This window comes from Mizuhopecten yessoensis, unplaced genomic scaffold (assembly GCF_002113885.1).
Source record: "Mizuhopecten yessoensis strain PY_sf001 unplaced genomic scaffold, ASM211388v2 scaffold6683, whole genome shotgun sequence".
NCBI lineage: Eukaryota > Metazoa > Mollusca > Bivalvia > Pectinida > Pectinidae > Mizuhopecten > Mizuhopecten yessoensis.
The window spans coordinates 455,204-476,860 of record NW_018406672.1 but is presented as its reverse complement, the minus strand read 5'-3'; the positions used below and the strand labels follow the sequence as shown (position 1 = coordinate 476,860).

Here is a 21,657-nt window from a genome sequence, read left to right as displayed (position 1 = left end):
GTTAAAGCGTGTAATAATGACCAGTTCTAATTATGGGCAAGCGTGAAGATGAGATGAAAACACACCTTTTCCATAAAGTTACAGCCTAGTTGGCCAGCTAGGGCTAACGATATGGTGCCAAAAATATTGACTTATCGAAATAAAATATAAGGTTTTTAGAAAAAGGAAAAATTGTAATGTAATATCAACAACATAGGAAAATAACACGTTTCAAGTCACCAACACAATATTGATTTAAGTAAATTCAGTTGAAAAGTAATATTCTAGAAATGACTTTTAAACCTACATGACTCCATTGCGAGTACAGTGATGGGAAAATATAAAGCCTAGCACTAGAACGGTTTATTCCGAGCCATTCCCCGGAGACGTTTATGCTGGAGTAGTAGACTTTAAAAAGGTTTATTCAAATTCTAGGAGGACACTGTTACCAGAGGATTTGAAATAAATGGATACTTCACGTCATGATGTATTTACAGAAAGGGAAAACAAGGCTTCAAAAGACCCTTGTAAACTACCAGCAGGGATGTTCCATTAGCGGTTGTTATGTCAGGAAACAGATGGACTTCTGATCATGGGATCAATGATATAAGTCGGGCTGATAAGTCACGTGGTGGCCTCTGATAAAGTGAGCCGGATCAAAGGCCTGCCTCTAGATAATCAGGAGTATGTTGGGCAATTAGGAAGCACTAATTAAGAGGGGTTATCCTTCTGTAATATCCAAGTAACTAGAGGTTTTTACTTCGTACCACAATATATTACAATCTTGGAAGTAATACTTTGCAGTGCATTGTATGGGCAATACTATTGTATATATAGGAAAATATGGTATAAACAGGAAATATTTAATCTTGTTTGTAACAAGCATTTCCATTGGCTTAAACGTTTATGTTATCCCATAACGTAAAAAAATGACGTCGCCATTTGTAACGTCGCTTTTGATTGGTTGATACAGCGGCGCAATAATTTCTAAGAGAAAAGAGTCCATCAATAAAAGTGGATTTCCACTGGGATTGTGTATAGTAGATTAAATTATAAGGATTAACTTGGATATATTTTTCATGTTTTGGAGCTATAACACAAAAAACCAGAGTGTACTCTCATTATAAACCGCGAAGCGGTTTATTTAGAGTACACTCCGGATTTTTTGTGTTATATCTCCATAGTGTATGCTACTATACACAAAAAAAATCGGAGTGTACTCTAAATTAACCGCTTCGCGGTTTATAATGAGAGTACACTCCGGTTGTTTGTGTTATAGCTCCATAACATGAAAAATATATTCAAGTTAATCCTTAAATAATCTAAAGACTCCGTTAGATACTAGAAGACAATGACCAAGTAAACATGATTATAGTTAAATTATCATTTATTTTATCTGTTCTGGCTTTATAAATGTATATACCTATGCCTAGTTTGTTTAAACTAATGAGGTATTACTGTATACCTTAATAACGGTCAATTCTACCGGTTCACAAGAGGTTATATACTGCAGATATCTGATAATGTGGTCAAATATTGAACGCGATTCATAAAAGAGTATTATAGACATCAGATCACGTGGCCCCACCATTATATGAGGGATGTAAAAACTGTAACAGACATCAGATCACGTTGCTCCGCCAACGTATGGGGAATATGAATTATACAGTAGACAGCTGATCACGCGTCTTCGCAGTGTGCAGAGATTATTGAATATATGTAAATACACTGTAGACATCTGATCACATTGCCTCACCATTGTGTGTAGATATATCTAAATGTTGTCGATATCTGATCACGTGGCTCCACTCCTGTATAGGAATATCAAACATGCTACAGACAGACGTCTAAACTCAATCCTTCATAGGCATTCTGTAAAATCACTTTTTCTACTGGGAAAGTTTGATATGACGTCATAGTTCTCAACGCCTCCTTACTGCAACATACAGAATGGACACTGGCTTGACTCACTTGTGTTTGTGTCCTCGGAAAAGCACAATGAAAACCTTGTTATGTTTTTGATAAACTTTAAATTAAACGTCAACGAATTCAATGTATATTTACTAGCCCACTACAGTATTCGATATATAAAGCGTGAGTAAATTGTCTTTTTCGTTGACCGTCAAATATACGGTGTTACATTCTTGGTGAAGTATAGCAAGTATCATTCAAGGAAAATCTCACTCGTTCGTGCATACAACATGTATGTTTGTACATATTCACATCTCTCTTGTGTCCAAGATCGTTGATGACATATATACCATCTATTCCTAAAATTAACTAGTACTGGAAACATCTGGACGAGTGGCACGATATTCCTGCTGTCGTCTCCGATGGTCTTTCTGGTGTCTCCAAGAGGCCTTCTTCTGTTCTCTTCAAGAGTTCTCCTGTCGTCTCAAAGGGTTATGTTTTTGTCCCCAAGAGACCTCCTGCCGTCTCAAAGGGTCCTGTTTTTGTCTCATAGAGTTCTGCTGTCGTCTCCAAGAGTCCAGCAGATCTGCTGTTGTCTCTAAGAGTACTGTCGTCCTGCTGTTGTCCTCAAGGGGGTCTCCTAGCCAAGGGTCCTGTGGTTGTCTTCAACAGTCCTGCTGTCGTCTCAAACAGTCCTGTTGTTGTCTCCAACAGTCCTGCTGTCGTCTCCAATAGTACTTCCGTCTTGCTGTTGTTTCAAGGGTCCTGCAGTCCAGTTGGTGTCTCCAAGGTTTCTGCTGCCGTTTCCAATCGCCTGCTATTTTCTCCAAGAGTTCTGCAGTCCTGCTGTTGTCTCCAATGGATTTTGTTGCTATTTTAAATTGTCATTTTGTTGTCTTTACGGGTCCTGCCATTGTTTTGAAGGGTCCTGATTTTAGCTTGAAGGATACGGCGGTCCGAATGTTGCCTCAAGCCGTTTCTGTCATAGTCTTTGAATTTTCATTTTTATTTATACATGTATGTTGACGTAGTGGTAGGTTGCATTTTTTAATTCATATTAGTTACGTGTGAACAATATATTACAATGCCATGTTTACTGTATGACACGACAGTGACCGATGTATTTATAGTTCACTCCATGACTACATAGTTTACTTGTTTATATAATCGATAAAGCTGTTTGTTTTCGACGCTAATTTAGTATGGCGTGTTTCCTGTGGGGGATTGTTATAATTTTCAGTAAACCAACAACCTTACGAGAGTAAATTACTCCGATATTTCGTGCAAAATGCACATCACGTCTGAATAGAAGATACAATCTAGTACAAACACATATAGTAAACAATCTTAGTTGCAAAGAAAATGAGCTTATCCTTACTGTTGGAGTTTTATACATAGTTGTATGACATATCTCTTGTTTGAAAACAAGAGAGGACAATGATTTAGAGGTATTAAAAGGGAAGCGTCCTTGAAACATGATGATGCAGAGATAATAGGAGGCTCTCTCCCTGTTTGCTCTATCAGAACAAAATTAATCATAGCTTTTTCTAAGGAAGACATTTTTTATTAACTTAAATTATGCTTGCGCCGGATTTGCATTTACATAATTAGTCAGTCTCTCTAGGACTTGCATAATTATAATTCAATACTATGGCGATGATTCTGGTGGTGGACTATCCGTCCCCAGAGGAAGATCGTAACCTTGAAGGTGCCAAGTGGTTTTCAATTCTCGTTTCTCTGGCTTATCACAGACAATTTGTATTTGCTTTTATGAAATTGTCTAATGTATCGACATCGTCAACAACTACTGTAGCCCTTCAAATTGTAAAACGTTTGGTTGTATTTGCGCCAACCTTACTTTAACTTTAAAGTTACAATGGTGGGCTTAATACTTCCATAAATGGCAGTATATGCACACTCCTGTACAAGTGTATAGACATGATGGGACTTGTAATAAGCCGCAAACTGTTCACAAGGACATCAAGATATTCTAGTCAAGTTGCTCAACGCTTGGAGCAATTGTGCACATTTCTGGAACTGTCACCTAAATTGATGCTACATCATCATGTAGTCACAGGCCGGCTTTATCAAGACACTAGGAGCAAGGATAGGTTGTGTGTATGCGAAGCATAGTGGTTTATGATATCAAATTAAGAGAAGTACCATTACTGGACCCCCGTGTTCGGGTTAGCGTTTTTTTTTACTGTAGCTGGCATCTAACATATTTTGTGTTTTATTTTGTTGTATATAACATTGTTTATATGTCAGTTTTTAATCGTCCATATTGTGTATGTAATATGTATATATTATGTGTTTCACATGGCCTTATTGTAAACTAGTAAAGACAAGTCTAAATATGTTACATGTACCCGGTCTAAAAAGGATTTATTACTGTGAACTGATAGCAATGCTAGCGAGGTCAATGTTCAAATTTAATTATTTTCGCAAATTTTCGTGACTAATTCATCGTTAAAAGGAGGGGTGCCAATTTTGGCCTTCTGGTGGCTATCACCGATACGTTTCATTTTTGGGGTTATGCCATCATGATATGACATGAAATTAAGGTCATCTTGCGGACCATTTCGAGATATGAGGGGGTAAAATTGGGGACCAAAATCACAAATGGTATCTTTTTGACAAGACTACATGTTACTTTCTTAACGTTCTTTCCTAGTGTTGATGTATTGTTGAACAGTAGCGCTGCAAATAATAAAAATGGCCGAAAAAAGTGGCACATAGTTGATAAGTAGGTCACTGTGACCTTGTTATAATTTGTCAACAATTTTTCCTTTTATGTGCCTAAATAATTACATATATTAGGACCATATAATGATCTTACCAAATATATTTATAGGTTTCGTAGCCAAATCTCACAAGTTGTCATTGTTCAATAAAGCAATCAGATATATGTGCCTGCTATTTTCATAATTGTAAAACAAAACTAATATTTGTGAATATTCATACTGTAACTTTTGTTACTCTAATAGTTAAGCGCCACTTATACACGTGGTACATCCTTTAATTATTGTTTCTATAGTTAAACAATGTATATATATAGTGCCGTGTTGTTTTGACACTTTCCAATGGACTTGCAACACTTAAAGCCTGCAAACTTAAATGGTTCCTTTCCATTTCGTTTATAAACGTAAAACTCAAGTATTGCCATGAATTTCCTTTTTCTGTGACAAATAGATAATGATAATGATGCCAGCGTAAAAAATGGAGGAGTATTCTTTCTTTCTTGTTCCGATGATGAATTAATCAAAACAGTTTGTCAATAATCCGGACAGATTTTTTAGAGACTTAGCACAGAATACTGTTTTCAATGTTTTAAAATTGACTTTTTATTTATTTTTTGGTCGTGTCATGTAATAAATAACGAATTACGAAAAACATAGTTTGAACAAGGAGAATTCATGCTTGTGCATGATAATTGTTCATAAATATGGACGAGAATGGAACAAGGATACATTGTACATGCCATGATATATATGTTTACATTTTTTTTTTTTTTTAATACTATTAATATAGAGATTCTACAACAAGTGACTGTTGTTTACCATGTCTACTGAACTTGAGAATGAAAACAAGCTTCCGTTTTGTTCTTTTAAAAACTTGGAATTTAACTGACGAGAGATGCATGAACAAGATAAGCAATGTCTATGGGTATGTTTTGTATCTGAATGTAATAATGTTGCGTGCAAACCCAATTTACTCATGGTAGGGCGCCATATAGAGATTCTTTGTGATTGGCGCCGTTGTTTTAAAAGCAACAAGAAAGTTTGAATATAAATATTTCTAAAATCATAAGGTAAAGGTTTTAAGTTTATATAAAAAGTTTTATGTCTAAATGTTATCTTTATGATACAGGACACGTTTATATAAAACTTTTTTTTTTTTTTAATTTTCGGTTTAAATGGTTCTCAATGATTGTTCGTAAACTGATAGTTGATAAAGAAGGGAAATGGTTGTTGCATTAAGTGTAATTAATGCATCGTTTTTTGTAAATCTTTGAAAGCTATGATCTACGATAAGCGGAGTAGGTCATATGTCGGGTTGTATAAAGATAAAAATGAACAACGAAGCCTGTTTCAATAATTTATTTTTCAACGAAACATCCTTATATAACGTATTTAAATCATGTATCAATGTACAGGATATACTCGTATATTACAATATTCAACTCATCAGTGCATGCTGAGTGCGTGTGTTTTGTACATTATATAGTGTTATGTGTTCCCATGAAAACCCTTGAACAAATGATAAATAGACAAAATAATGACGACTAATGATATACAATAGTCTACGATTTTGGTTCTAGACCAGACAATCAGTTAGTATGCTCTCTGGACGATGTGCACGCTGTTCTCAACATGAACGTGTCTCTCGTAAAAACTCATTTGAAAAATAAAGTTACATCAGTCAAGGAACCTTCCGCACACACACACACACACACATGTCACCTGATTCTCTTAACCCTTTAACCCCTAGGCAACTTTAGTAGACTCTACCATACATTCATCTGGATGAGTTCATAATGGTCTATAGTGGTGAGAAGGTTAGTAACTATTACATTATTTTGAACCAAGTACATGCTTTTGAACCGTATACAATATTTTGTATATTTTTTTCAAACCACTTACATTATTTTGAACCATATATTTTACATTACAGTATGTTTAGAAACAAACAAAAAACGTACTGTCTATGTTCCAGTTAGCAAAATGAACTGGTAGAGTTGGTTAAGGCATTTTCTACTCATGACATAAAAACCGTGTCACGCTAAACAGTGTATTTGTCCTATCCAGAATTCAAACAATGCCTGTGTAAAGAAGCAATATAATATTTACAAGATTATTATAGTGTCCATCAGTTGAATAGTTGAAAGCGCAGACCTAATCTAAATAAAACTGAATAGTTCAATAGTTTACTTATTTCTAGGTAGTGTAAAGGGATTTGATAACAAAAATCCAATAACAACTCATCAGATTGGCTGAACAGTTCAAGTAACAACGTGATGCATATCGGCCCTCAGGACGAACTTCTTTTTTTTCCTGCTATTTTTATCACTACCGAAAACCGCAGGCATACCTCAAGTATTTCGAGCGTTGTTGTGAAACTGCATTTACGTTTGGTATTGCCAGACAACATTTACATTATCAAATCAGAATTAACAAAATGATACGAACAAACTAATACAAATCACAAAATCTACAACCCTCATACACTGTCAGCGACTTGACGTCATTTGATTGATACATGGTATATTTTGATACAGGAGATATCCTACAGGATTCCATCGTTCTATGGTAGATATCCTACAGGATTCCATCGTTCTATGGTAGATGTCCTACAGGATTCCATCGTTCTATGGTAGATATCCTACAGAATTCCATCGTTCTATGGTAGATATCCTACAGGATTCCATCGTTCTATGGTAGATATCCTACATGGTTTTATGCTGTTAAAGAATGTATCCCTTAGGGATTTGTTAAATATAGGAACTATCCTAAAGGGTTAAAATTTGAAACAGGATAACTCCTACAGGATTTCATCTTCAAACAGGAGATATCCTACATGGTTTTGTCTTAATATAGGAAATATATCACGGGGTTTGTCTTAATGTAGGGATTGCAATAACTGGTTTCATTTCAAATATCCGACAGTTTTATCTTTATACATCGAATATCGTACACGGTTTTGTTATCCCTATATTGGTTTTGTCCTAATATAGGAGCTATCTTAATTGTTTTTTTCATCTTACATTTCGTTTCGTTATTTTATTCACTACTGACGTCCGCGTCTAAACTCACAAAGCTCGCTTTTCTCGTACCTTTACCGTAACCCACAGGTAACATTAATATACAGATGTATCGCAAATGGTTAACTCACTGATAATATTACCATACTGTTAGATAATTATCTAATTCGTATACTAAGTATACTATTTCATGTTAATTTCAAGGGAACAATTACGTGTTGTTTGCCCTTAAATGGTTAACTCACTAATACTATTATCATACCGTTAGTTGTTACTCCACTCCTACAATAAGTATACTATTGAATGTTATACTCACATAAGCAATTACGTATGGTTAGTTCTTCAATTTCAATTTCATTGATAACCTTAGCATATCGTTAAATGTTATCCTTCTACAATTAATATACCGTTAAATGTGAAACTCACAGATACAGTTACGTGTAATTTGTTCTTAAATATTAAACTCATTGATGACATTAACATACCGTTTAATGTTATCTGACTAAAAATAAATAAGTTAAATGTTAAACTCACTACTCACTGATACCATTGGTATACCATTAATGTTTTATTTATCGATGTCATTAATATAGCAGAAAATGTTAAACTCACTTATAACATGAACATATCGTTTAATGTTATCCCACTAAAAATAAACAAGTTAAATGTTAAACTCCCTACTCACTGATACCATTGATATACCATTAATGTTTTATTTATTTATGCCATTAATATAGCAGAAAATGTTAAACTCACTTATAAAATTCGTAAAATGTTTCAATGTTTCAAGTGCAAATTCAAAAAATATTCCTCTTCTCAACGAAGTTCATTGAGTTAGTAAAACTGTCGCCGGTACTATAGGAATACCGGTAAACATTTAACACATTGATACTATTGCTGTACCATTGAATATATACCACTGAATGTAACCATTGAATGTTTAGGCCATATACTTCCTCTGTACTTGTATAGTAATACGCGTACTAGTTGCATTTACACTAGACAAAATATCTAAATGTTGTTGCTTACAAAATGCCACATATACAATGCAGTATCCAACAGATTAAAAAATTCCTAGATAGGTTGGACAAAGGTACATGTTATCACGAAGACCATTGGAGGTTGTGTACTTACTTCCTGGTTGACTTAACCCGAACATATTTTATCTTTACCACTGTCCCCTAATCTTATAGAGTGTACATGCGTCTGAGCATGCTTAAATTGAAGTTCAAAGTTTAATTGAAACATTGTCGTTAAAACCTCATTTTTCAACAATTGGAAATGCAAAAAAATGAACAATGTGCAACTAATAAAAAGTATTCATGTATGAATACAACCCTCAAGGATTAAATCTGACATTGCATGTCAAGATAACCCTTTCCCGTTTATTGTGTCTCATGGTACCTTCCCTTTTGTTTTGTCTTTTTGGTTAACGATGTTGTCTCTTTATACCGATTTTGGTTCTGATGTTATCTTTTGTTTCTTTTATTAAGTATAGTTTTCAATGAGACTTCCGCTGGTTAACATTATCTACATAGTTGTATATCCGCTAAGTAAAGGATATAAACCGAAAACTTACAGTTTGCGGCCTTTATCTTACTTAAAACACACACCCTCTTTGTGTCAATATTGAACAGTTTCAATATCTGTTCAGTATGTGCAATCAACAACGAAGGCTATTGATACAGTAAAGGACAGTGGTGTCCTTTAGCATACTTTGCATGCATTTGTACAAGTGCATGCATTACAGGTGTGTGAAATATGTCCGAGTAGAATTCAGTCTCATTTGAATAATGTCGTCCAACGGTGAAGGTGCGTTCCCAACACAGTCCCTGTGCAGTACATTTTGAGCATCATGATCAGCATTTAGTATTGAAATGGATTACATTCAAATATTGTGATTGATTTATTGAAGAAAGTGATCACAGTATATTTCTGGGATTACGTGAGAGAATGAAATGAAAGATTTCAACACCACCTCAACATATTTTCATCAAAGATATATCTGGGATTATACAGGAATATTTTGAGGGATGATACGAAAGAAAGTTTGTGCACATAAATTGTGGGAAAAGATTTCAACTACCCTCAACTCAAAAGTGTTATTGCCAACATTACGAATTCAAAGGAAATTACAATTAATGCTGGAAATGCGTCTGTCAGTAAAGTGTTTGGATATGTATGCATCTATATGGATGTTTCATGTAAAAAGAGTGTTCTGTGATATAGTGCATGGGAAAACTGACTATGGGAATATAAATACCGGATATATACTTTAAGAATGTTGACATTTAAATTATGTGTTACATTTAATAAATATTTATTTTCACATTTATTCTATTACTATGTTTTCCATTGTATAGCATAATCATGTGCTCATTCAAAAGCTAACCTTTAACTGTCCAATATGTTACCTGTAGCCGTCCAATAAGTTACCTGTAGCTGCCCAACAATTACCCAAATTGATCCACTTATTGGACAGCTACAGGCAACTTATTGGACGGCTACAGGGGATGCCTATGAATTATGTTGGATATAGTACGCAAATAACAATGGATGACATCACAGCTGTGTTTTAACGATAGGTTTATATACAGAAGTCTATTAACAAGATGGTATCAGCGAAAACATCTGGGAAAGCTCATTTATGATTCTTACATGCAGTGTCAGCTTTAACAAAAGATATAAACATATATATTTCAAAGAAACTATGTACAAGGACTGCCTGTTAATCTTCCCATAAAACTACATGTACATGTACTAAAGACAGTTTTATGTGACCAGCACATTTGTACCTATAGCAGTACAACTTCACATTTTATACACAAACGGTATATCTTATTCTTTATAAGAATTCTATTAACTGCAATGGTATCTGCATTTTCTTCTAAATTATAAAGATATCTCACACAATCATAATTATATAATATGCCCTGTAACATTAAACACATCATTAATTCATATCGAGGTACATTTAATATATTTTGATATACATGAAAGTCGTTTAACCAAATATCTATTTCATTGAAAGAGATCCCGTTCTTATTGAAAGACAGAGTTATTTCATTGAATGATAATTTTCAGTTTGAATAGTTAGGGGTGAATGAGTTAAGTTATCTCTATTTCAATAAAGAGATTTGTCTTAAGGAAATTAAATGTTAAGTAAGCTTGTCATATCAACGTTGTATAAAACAAATTCCAAAAAAACAAATCATGTAACTCAACGGGAAATAATTCAGATGGGTATCCATTTTAACCATGTTAACAGTTTCAATGTATCCAGCATCATTGTCACCGGGTCTAAACTATCCTGGTTATCTCGTGTGCAATATCCGTGATATACATCCAGTTAATGCAATGTGAACCTATAGGATAGGCAATTTAAGAAAACAAGCTAACAAATACTTTGACATACAAAAAAGAAGATTAAAAGTGCCAGTACAATGCTATTATCAGCGTTACGGTTTAACTAATGTCAATTTTAAACTTTTAATACCATCGTGAGACGCTCGCATCTTATTGTGTTGCATTCGAAAGAAATAATAAATTAATGATTAAACATGTACACTTATTTTCAGTAGTATTAAGGACTCGAAAAATAACTATGTATTTCAAAAAGTTTTATATGCATAATACCATATCTTTTTTAAATTTAAATTTAACGTAATACCAATTGTTTGTATGTAATGTGCGAGTAACAATTAAAAACAAAACGAAAACCTGTACATGATATTACCATTGTGGTTTCAAGCAAGACAAAAGGGTTCAATAAGGGTTTATTAAGATTTAAATGTCATATTTTATAAAATGGTTTTGATTAAAGATGCATAAAGGATTTTTATCTCGAAAGTTGCAAAGATAAATCCAATACATGGTTACAGTACTAGTAAACAATAACTGCATGGTAGTGAAATAAAACTGTACTTGCGACAACATCAAGATATGTCAACTGTGTAGTGTTTACAGTGCGAATCTAATTAATTAATAATCTATATAATGGAGTTTCTAGGCAGGGTTAGTTAATATATTATATAGGCATATTCTAAATGGTTTTTCTGTAAATTTTCAAAGGTTTTACTGTAAACAAATAACACATTCTTAACGCTAATGTACAAATCCATAATGTATAACCAGGGTATACCAAATTTTGTCACTGTTCGGTTCGTAAGGAAATCCTATCGATGAAGCGTATATCATTCAATAAATCTACTTCTATATCATATCAATATACTACTATCACTTGCTGTCAAATCATTAGATAAAATATTAGTATATTGCATCGTAAAATCATTCTTTCTACAGAAACCTATAGGAATAACATTTTCCGATTTGGCTGTACAGTGCGTCACTATTTACAGTTTGAGTTTGCATCTCATTTAAATCCTAATAGAGATATTATCTCGGATAATTAATTATGTCTTTGGTGGACTTATATACATGTCTACAGATCTAGAAAACAAAGCTCAATGCAAAACAAAAATGGTGTCAATTGTTTAAAGATATAAATAAATAAATAAATAACGTACAGGCAAAGAAGAAAAAAAAGAGGAAACGATCATAATTATCATTGTTTATAAAATCATTGAGGAATAGAGCCAAAATTAAGTTCAAACATAGAATTAATGTTGATTTGTTTGCCTTGATTAAACGTGGATTAATTGGGAAATTCAACTTCGATTAATGGACATTTTAGACATTTAAATAGACTATTTGTAGCACACATGATTCTTTTGCTGAATCAAGTCGTCTTAACTGACTTTATACATATGCATGAGTAAACTATACACATATATATGTACAATGACTTTAAGATAAGAAACGTGTATTATGACATTTAAATATAATCTCATTGGACGGTTCTATATTAAAAACAAGACATTCTCGGCATACTTGACAACACATTTGTTGACACACCATTTCCGGTCAACGTCACTTCCGTCTATCTGACACTTGAATTATAGAATCTTGCATCCATTGTTTTCGTTTATATTTAATGACTCGACAAATCGATGCACTTGGTCATTAAGGACAAAGACATGATCGCTTTGGGGTAATTCATGAGATATGATTAATATACGGAATCAATGATGTGTGACGCTTTAAGATGGATTGGTCTCCGGTTTGTTGTTTGCATTTGAGCGGCCTTTCAATAGAATCGACCATGTTTTTGTTGTAAAATTGGTTTTAGTCGATGTTGATAGACGTTTGTTTTGATCACAGTTATAGATAGCTCTATAATAAATGGGATGTAAACCTCATCCATCATGAATCCAAGAAAGAAATATTGGAAATTGCGTCAGAATCTTTCACCAGGCCTTTTTCGAGTTTCGTGATTCGTTGCTTCAGTCTTTGTTGAGTGGCGTTGAAATCGGCAAGAAGTCTGGCAAACCTTGTTTGTAAAGTGTCCAGACTCGAATCAATCCTGTCAAGTTTTTGTTCGGTCGTTTCTTGCTGCGCTTCGACCTTTTTCATCAGTTCCTCATCCAAAAGATTGTCTTTCCTAAGAATTTTCTTACCTTTGTCAATTAAAATCTTCTTTGCATCCGGGTACTGAGTGAGAACATCCCACAGGTCATCTTTCGACAAACAGAACAGGTCGCTGTAGCCTGTACTCTTGATATTTGCCGTTCGACGGTTGCCGTTCTTATTCCCTGCAATATTCAATATGCTTATCTCACCAAAAACACTACCCTCCCTCAGAGTGGCAAATATGGTCTTCCCGTCGTCCGAAACAACACCTAGCTGTCCACGCTTGACTATGTACATTTCTTTTCCAATGTCGCCCTTCCTGCATATATAATCACTCGGACTAAACACCTGTAGTTTGAGATTTAGTACAAGCTCCACAAGTAAACCAGGCTCACAATCCTGAAACAAAGCAACACGCTTCAACGTATCTAAATGCACGTGTATCGCTATTTCTGCCTTGAGCTTATCCGGAAGTGACGCCAATACTTCCTCCTCATTTAATGATTTCTTGTTGGTCCACAAATAATCAAACCATTTGATCACTCTTTGCTCGAGCTCTTTGGACACTTTACGGAACTCCATGTATTGTTTTACTCCGTCCATTTTCCCTTGGAATTCCGCGCGTGCAGCGTTCATGTTTGTTATCATGCTACCGACGTTACCGACGATGGTAGCGAAAATGAGGACACCGATGAGGAAATCGACGACCACAAATAGATACTCCTCGTCCTTTTCTGGGACTGGGGTTTCTCCAATCGTTGTTAGGGTTAAAGTTGACCAGTAGAAACTGTAGATGTATTTCCGGGTTAATGGTTGAAATTTTGGATCGGAAACGTTTGGATATACCCACAGGTCTGAGCCGAATCCTAATGAGTTGCTGATAGCAAAATATATACAGGCATTCCAGTGAATAATGATCAGAATGTAAAGCACCAAATTCATGATTCTGATCATGTTTGTAAAACTAGTTCTTGTAGCCGTTCTGTCAAAGAACTCGAGCAGACGGTTAAATCGAATGATTCGATTAAATCTTAGTTCTGGTTTATCCAGACCAATTAGAAAGTAGAAAAAATCTGTCGGTAATATGCTAAGGATATCCGTCTTAAACATCGTCGAAGACGTGTAGTGCTGTCGTAGTTTAGTACCGTCACGTACAAGGAGTCCCTCCTCCAGATACCCTGTAAAACGAATTATGATATGTTACATACAGAATAACACACACGGAGAATAAATTACTTACTGACAGTAAAATAAGTTGCAGGCGTGTAAAACACACGTGAAGCTTCGGTTCAACTAGTAACTGACAGTAATTTAAGCTACAGACATGCAGTTAACACACAAGGAAACAAAATTCATTACAGAGAGAACTTTAAGTTACATATAAATAATTTAAACACATAGATAATCAATTTGCATTTTTTTTTTAAGTTACAGAAAAATAGTAACACTCGGAGAACCAGTTAGTTTACGTTAGGAAAAGGGTCAAAATTACGGGAATCAACTAGCAATGTACAGTAAAAACATTTATAATAATAATGAAATAAAATAACCAATTACTATTTCGTTTGTTTTAAATTATCCAATCTATTCTCACAATGATTGAATCATTTGATTACACTGGACATTCTGCCCAAGGTAATAAAAAAATGTCTAACAAAATCTCTTTAGAATTCTTTTATAAATGAAGATGTGACGTCACCTTATAATAAATACACGAAAGAAATTAAATTATTTCACTAGTACCGGTATTTGTTAGTACAGTTATTAGAGAACTATTTCGTTATAGACTTTTAATAAAAAAATGTTTATTTTAACCAGGACGGCTAGGCAATTAAGGTAATGATAGATTGAAAATTGGTCGTAATTTATAATTGTTTGACGCGATGGTTTTTACGATACCTAGCTCGATTGAAAAATATGTGGGATACCACGGCGTTACGAAAGATAAGGTAGTGAAAGTATAAAATACAATGAGAAAAGCATTATTACTAAATATGTAACATTTCATACATGTGATCAGATAACCCGTTGGTTTATTAAGTATATGAAATTATAGAAACAATTTGGAAGCATCTTTTAATTTAGTAACACGTTAATCCACAAGTATATACATAATATGCATAACAGTGTGCATGTAAACCTAAACTTAAAACAAGAAAATAACACTGAAATTAAACGAAAGGCGTCCAAGTTTTGTATTGCTGCTAAATGAAACATTATTGGTAATTAAACCGTGATACAAGTGTTAAGATAAAGTAATGACAAAAAACCTTGGGACTGATGAACTGCTGTTTATCTGAAATATGTGTGTACAATCTACAGACTGATGTTTATAGAAAAACACTTGTATGTAACCTAGATTAATGTTTATATAAAACACTGGTATGTAACAAACAGACTGATGTTTATATAAAACACTGGTATGTAACATATACTTATGTTTATATAAAACACTTGTATATAACATAGATTGATGTTTATATAAAACACTGGTATGTAACCTACAGACTGATGTTTATATAAAACACCTGTATATAACATAGATTGATGTTTATATAAAACACTGGTATGTAACATACAGACTTATGTTTAGATGAATCACTGGTAGACAACCTTTGAACTTAAAGTGTTACATGGTTTCATGTAGACGTTAGAATATTGTCAGCTGCTCGCGTTCTTGACGAATTGATGATGTCGTCAACATGTTACGGCCCTCAGTGCTATATAATTCGAACATTTGAGACATTTTACACCTTTTACATTGCCACATCTTCCTGAATTATGAGCTCTTTTCAGAAGTGTTTTGGAGGCTATAACGCAGCCATTCTTTCGAGTTTTATTACTCTGCAGTACAAAGATTGGACTAATGTAAAGTTTAACCTTTACAATTAAACACCCGTTACCACGTTATCACATCTACATGTACAGATATAGCTAGCAGACTTGGTAAAAAAACTTGAGACGTTTTCGCACATTTTGAATTTATCAAGTTTAAAATGTAATAGATGATTCAGTTGTATTCTAACCATGCTAGATCGGTCGCTAGACATGTTCAATCGAAAATTAATTCATACTTATCAGTATGTTTTGGTACTAGGTATTTTTGGTCGACGCTTGTTGAGCTACTCCTCAACGCATACCTAGCTTGTTTACACACAAAACAATGTGTGAAACTAAGATATTAAAAAAAATTAAATGGAAGGCTTGATTTTGATTAGAATTGATTCTTGAAACAGAATTTACCTCGATATGTAATATTTGAACACAATGTTTTAAATGTATCAAATTCAAAAGTTTGCAACACGTCGTATCTGAGATATTTGTTCTTTCCGGATTCGACTGAATTTTAAATACGCATGCCACGTAAAATGGGTGATGTGTACTTCCGCAATACACCGAAAATAAAATATGAGAAAATAAAAAACTTGAATATAATTTTTAAGTTATGTAGCTATAACACAAAAAACCGGAGTGTACTCTCATCATAAACTGCTTCGCGGTTTATTTAGAGTACGGTCCGTTTTTTTGTGTTATATCTCCATACCATAAAAAATATATTCAAGTTAATCCTTAAATAACTATAGATATAAATGACATGGAGACAGGCTTGGGAGCGGTTATTACGGTTATTACACACCTAATATTTGTTTGATGTGTGTATATTACTTGTTATAAAAACGAACAGATACAGAGATAGATGTTCACAGTTCTCGAAAAAATATGTTTTGCATTTACCCGAGAGGGGAACCTTTGAAATAGATACAGTATGAAGGTATCTGCAAATGCAAAAGGGACGACACGTCGTCGTTAGTATTCAATGGGGGAAGCCCTGTTTTATCTCCGTTAACATAGGTCTCTTCACAGGTTAAGATATTATGTTTATACCTACTTTGACTGTTTCAAGAGAAGGGTAAACAATAAAAAAAACTATGGTAGATTATCTACAATATACAATACCTAATGGGAGCTTGTATGATGATCATCATAAGGATATGAAGAAAACGACCCCAGTGTTTAAACCGCGTGTACATTTTATAAATGCAAAATACAGGTACATCTACAAAATGTGATATAACTATTGATTTGTAATCAATATAATGTGATTCTCGTCTTAAGGTATACAATGCGCACCTATTTATTTTGTAAGTATGATACCCAAAACATTTAGTACGGCTTTACTTTGATCATAAATCATTATGATAAGTCGTCTCGACCAAATGTAACAATCCTGTCCGTACAGACCATTGGTATGGCTTTGGCGTGTTCAAGCTCTTAACTATCTCATGTCATTATTGCCATTGTTTGGAACGATGATACTGACTTATAGCAAAAAAATGTGAACGTAAAGGTGGACGATGCTTGGTTTCGATTGATTCAATACGACAATGTAGGAGTAATATGACATACAGAATCATCACGTAGTAATATAGCAAGACACTATACTAAAGCTATATGATATAATACGACATATAGCCTCGAAACTAGACTGAAAGGCTTTACTCCTTACGGAGCTAATGCTATTCATATTGTACTCAGAAGTCATTGTTGCGGTAGTAAGCAATCATATACCATACCTAACGTAAAGCGGTACTTTTAAAATGCTCTTATATCTATGCAGTGTTTATGTATCTTATTTCTTCATGTTTTGTTTTGTCCAGGGTTGAACGTCCTCGCTAACTGATGTCAAATGGATATATGTGCTTTAGGAGACACGCCGAAAACAGTTTAAGAAATTATTCTGTGCTCATAGCACAGTAGAAAATATTTTGCAGGCTCATCATTTTAACTCAGAATAAAGACCTGTGTAGGCTGTTTGGTCATCGAGCATAGAGAACGATGTAGACAATAATCATTGTTGAAATAATTTGTTGAAAATATTGGGGTTTTTTTTGCCTGAAAAGTGATTTTAACACAGATTTGTTTGATCACACGGAGAGCCTTTAATATTACAAATAATGGAAAAAAACGTCACCTGTTCACGTTCTCATTAAGTGTAAATGTAGTCACCATAAAAAATGCGTCAAAGTATTCAATGGAAAAACATGTGATTATTCTTGCAATTTGCATCGCTTTCTAACAGTTTTCCTGATAACAGTGACCGAAGGGATACTCAAGGAGTAGAAGTACAGAAACTAGTTTCCTTATTTGAAATATTCTGTGTGTGTGCACACAAATGTTGTACTCAAAAGATGCTTTTCAGACGAAAAACAACAACATTTATAATAAACAGTGTTTTCAATGTAGGGTTTACATTGTTCTTGTTTTTTTAATACCAAAATGCTTCCTAATCTCCTTTTTTAAATAAGAAAAATGTATGAGCGCACAACACATGGTCTATACAGGAGGCTGTCGTTTTTGCAGGAGATAACATATGTTAAAGGATACTGTCAGTCTGCTAAACCGGCCGTAATTGCAGGCTTCTAAATCTGATCAGTCGCCTATTCATGGTTAGATGTCTTTATCGTTTGCTCTTTAAAACACGGAGACCTGTTGCGCAAATCTGACGTCAGTGGATTTTGGAAAGCTGGGAAATTATTTATACCTTAATAACAGTTTATCAATTGCTCACTTCTTTGGCGATATGTGAGCGAGAAATGAATTTAATGACAGTTGGATATAAATATTTTGTCTAGCATTCAAGTTAAAATCCCACAATTATGTCGCCAGATTTCCGTGTGATATCCCTGTATAGCTGTAATATAGCTGACTATAAACAGGCGATCGATAGGAATTTGGAAGTCAGTTTCAGCAGAGTAGAATACCGCATGTCAGTTTACTTCCTCAAACCTGCATAAATCCATATTACGTAAATGTAATTTGATGAAGTTAGGTACTTGTTTTAACTCCTATTTTACAATACAACTTCATATTGATCGTATCTTCGTAATTATACATATATTACATGTAGCAACTATCTAAGCTTTAGAACTGCTTTTAAATATAGCTTAAAATATTACGTAAATGTACAAAGGATGGGTGTGAGTTTTGGTGTCATTACGGTTAGAAGGTGTGAAATCTTTGACTCACCTGTCTCGAAAGCTATCCCCGTGTCGATTACAATGATTGGTGCGTGTTTTTGTGTTATTGTGGTAAGAAAGGGTGCAATCTGTCGACTCACCTGTTTTGGAAGCTATCCCCATGTCGATCAAAAGTATTGGTGCGAGTTTTGGTGTTATTACGGTAAGACGGTGCTCACTATTTTGACTCAACTGTCCGGAAAAATATCCACATTTCGATCACAATGGTTTGTGCGAGTTTTGGTGTAATTACGGTAAAAAGGTGTACAATAGTTATGCTCACATGTCCTGAAAGATATCCCTATGTCGATCACAAGGATGTGTGCGAGTTTTGGTGTAATTACGGTAAAAAGGTGTACACTCTTTCGACTCACCTGTCCTGCATGATATCCCCATGTCGATCACATACAGGATGTCACTGAGGTAGTCTAGGGCCAGCCACAGGGACATGTAACTCCTCTGCAACTCCCAAAACACCGAACGTGCGATGATAAAGACAACATTGTAGAGGACAGATATGGAGATGACAAAGAGCCACCGATAATAGAAATCTTGAGACGGGTCCACCACAAACCCCTTCCAGTACCTTAAAACAGAAATATAACATTGATACCAAATGCATATCATATAAAAACAATCAATATCTTCAATAACAAAATCATTAAATAATTACATTTCCAATCTGTAACATAAGAAATAAGATATAATGTATAATATAGCGTAATTCAATAATTACATTTACAATCTGTCATGAAACTTACATTCGAAATATGGTATAATGTATACATATTATGTATATGTAATATAATGTCGTTAAATAGTAACATTTACAATCTGTCATTATTTTTACATTAAAAATAAGGTCTAATGTATAATAAAATTAGGTAAGAATATTTAACCAAACATTAGTGGATACCGAAGTGTCCCTAACGTTTGAACAACTCAAATTCGATTAATCAAGGGCAGAATATGAACAAAGGGAAATTTCACGTGATTTAACCCGAAGACCTTTGAAAAGTCCTGAGGAAATAGAACACGTGTTCTGAAAAAGGAAAAATCTTCTGCCCTGACTTTCGTACTTCATGTAATATATCTTGTAAATGCGAAGTATTTTATCATTTCGTTGACGTGTAAGAACATGTGTAGCTTTAATGACGATACACACGCACATAATCTTTGTCTGAATGTGTGTTGAAACGAACAACACTTGTGCATACATTATTGTTTGCTATCATTTTCGCGAATTTGCTGTTTGTTGAAATTGCCAAATATCACTGCCTGATATCATACATAGCAGACAAACCATAAAAACTGCCCACATGGTCAGAAATTATAAAAAAAGCGCACAGCTTGTTGTGAAATGAAAATATACATATGCATCACGTGACAATTGTTAGCGCGCGCAAGAGAACCGCCTTATTTAAATAACTAGATTATCTGGGTCATCTTTCTTATCATAGGCGTATGGATATTGAGATAGTTAAGAAAAAGACTTGACCTACATTTCACTTGGTAGAATAAATATAACCTACATATGTTTATAGATTCGAAAATGGTGAACAAATGATCTATTCAGGCCGCATTTTTTCCCAACATTTTCTCAATTTCGTCAAATATTCAATCATAATACATGCATTGATTGGTTCTTAAGTAGCCGACAACACCGGTACTATTGCTGGTTTGTTTTTTACAATAGAGGTTATGATTATATTGCTAGGAATGGTCATCCTTAACAATTCCCTTATCCATATTAATTCCATGGACATTTAACATAAAACTGTGTTTAGTTTTCCCAGACGGTTGACCTATTTGCTCTGACACTCTGATTTGGTGAGTTGGAGACGTGATCTTGCCCTCAGCTTTGTGTTTGGTAGACAATTGTTGCGTTTGACTAAAATGTTAATAAATCAGCACATCGTCTTCTTTTTCCATATGATAGTTTGTTCTACAAGTAAAACACATGTCGTTTTCCTACATTACCATCTAAGAAGTGCCATATCAGATTGCTCCTTTTCGTATAGATTGTTCGGCAGACCCAGACAAAAGTAATTTCGTAGAAGATTTTCTCAAGAAAACAATCAATGGTAGACTGAATGGGCTCCGAGGTAGTATATGTTGCTTCCATTCCAGAAGATGTGTAACAAAGTTAAAAACATTCACACGAAAACACCGAATCTGTATGATGTCACTACAGTGAAACCGTTTACCAGGATGGGTAAATCATAACTGTCGATTTAGCTTTTCAAGACTGTCAAAACAGGTTCTGCAATGGTACCGGTTATTATTATTAAAACAGTCAAAATAACGTTCAATAGAAATTATGTGATTGCTTTAGTTTGCATTCGGTCATGACTCATGTGTCATATGTCTTAGCCCTTACTCATGTGTCATATGTCTTAGCCATGACTCATGTGTCATATATCTTAGCCCTGACTCATGTGTCATATGTCTTAGCCCTGACTCATGTGTCATATGTCTTAGCCCTGACTCATGTGTCATATGTCTTAGCCATGACTCATG

The 21,657-nt window shown here is 34.3% G+C and overlaps 1 protein-coding gene across 3 annotated transcripts in view; it reads right to left on the bottom strand.

The window, feature by feature from the left end:
- Positions 1 to 12,186: 12,186 nt before the first annotated feature.
- The window catches only part of LOC110452399 (cyclic nucleotide-gated cation channel alpha-3-like), a 103,888-nt gene continuing 94,417 nt past the window's right edge, over positions 12,187 to 21,657 (bottom strand). For all 3 annotated transcript variants that reach the window (XM_021500900.1, XM_021500899.1, XM_021500901.1), the window contains exons 4-5: positions 19,512 to 19,723; positions 12,187 to 14,298 (exon numbers count right to left, since the gene is read on the bottom strand). In XM_021500900.1, the coding sequence (XP_021356575.1) occupies positions 12,914 to 14,298; positions 19,512 to 19,723 (1,597 nt within the window). In that variant the 3' untranslated portion in view covers positions 12,187 to 12,913. The remainder of the gene's footprint in view (positions 14,299 to 19,511; positions 19,724 to 21,657) is intronic.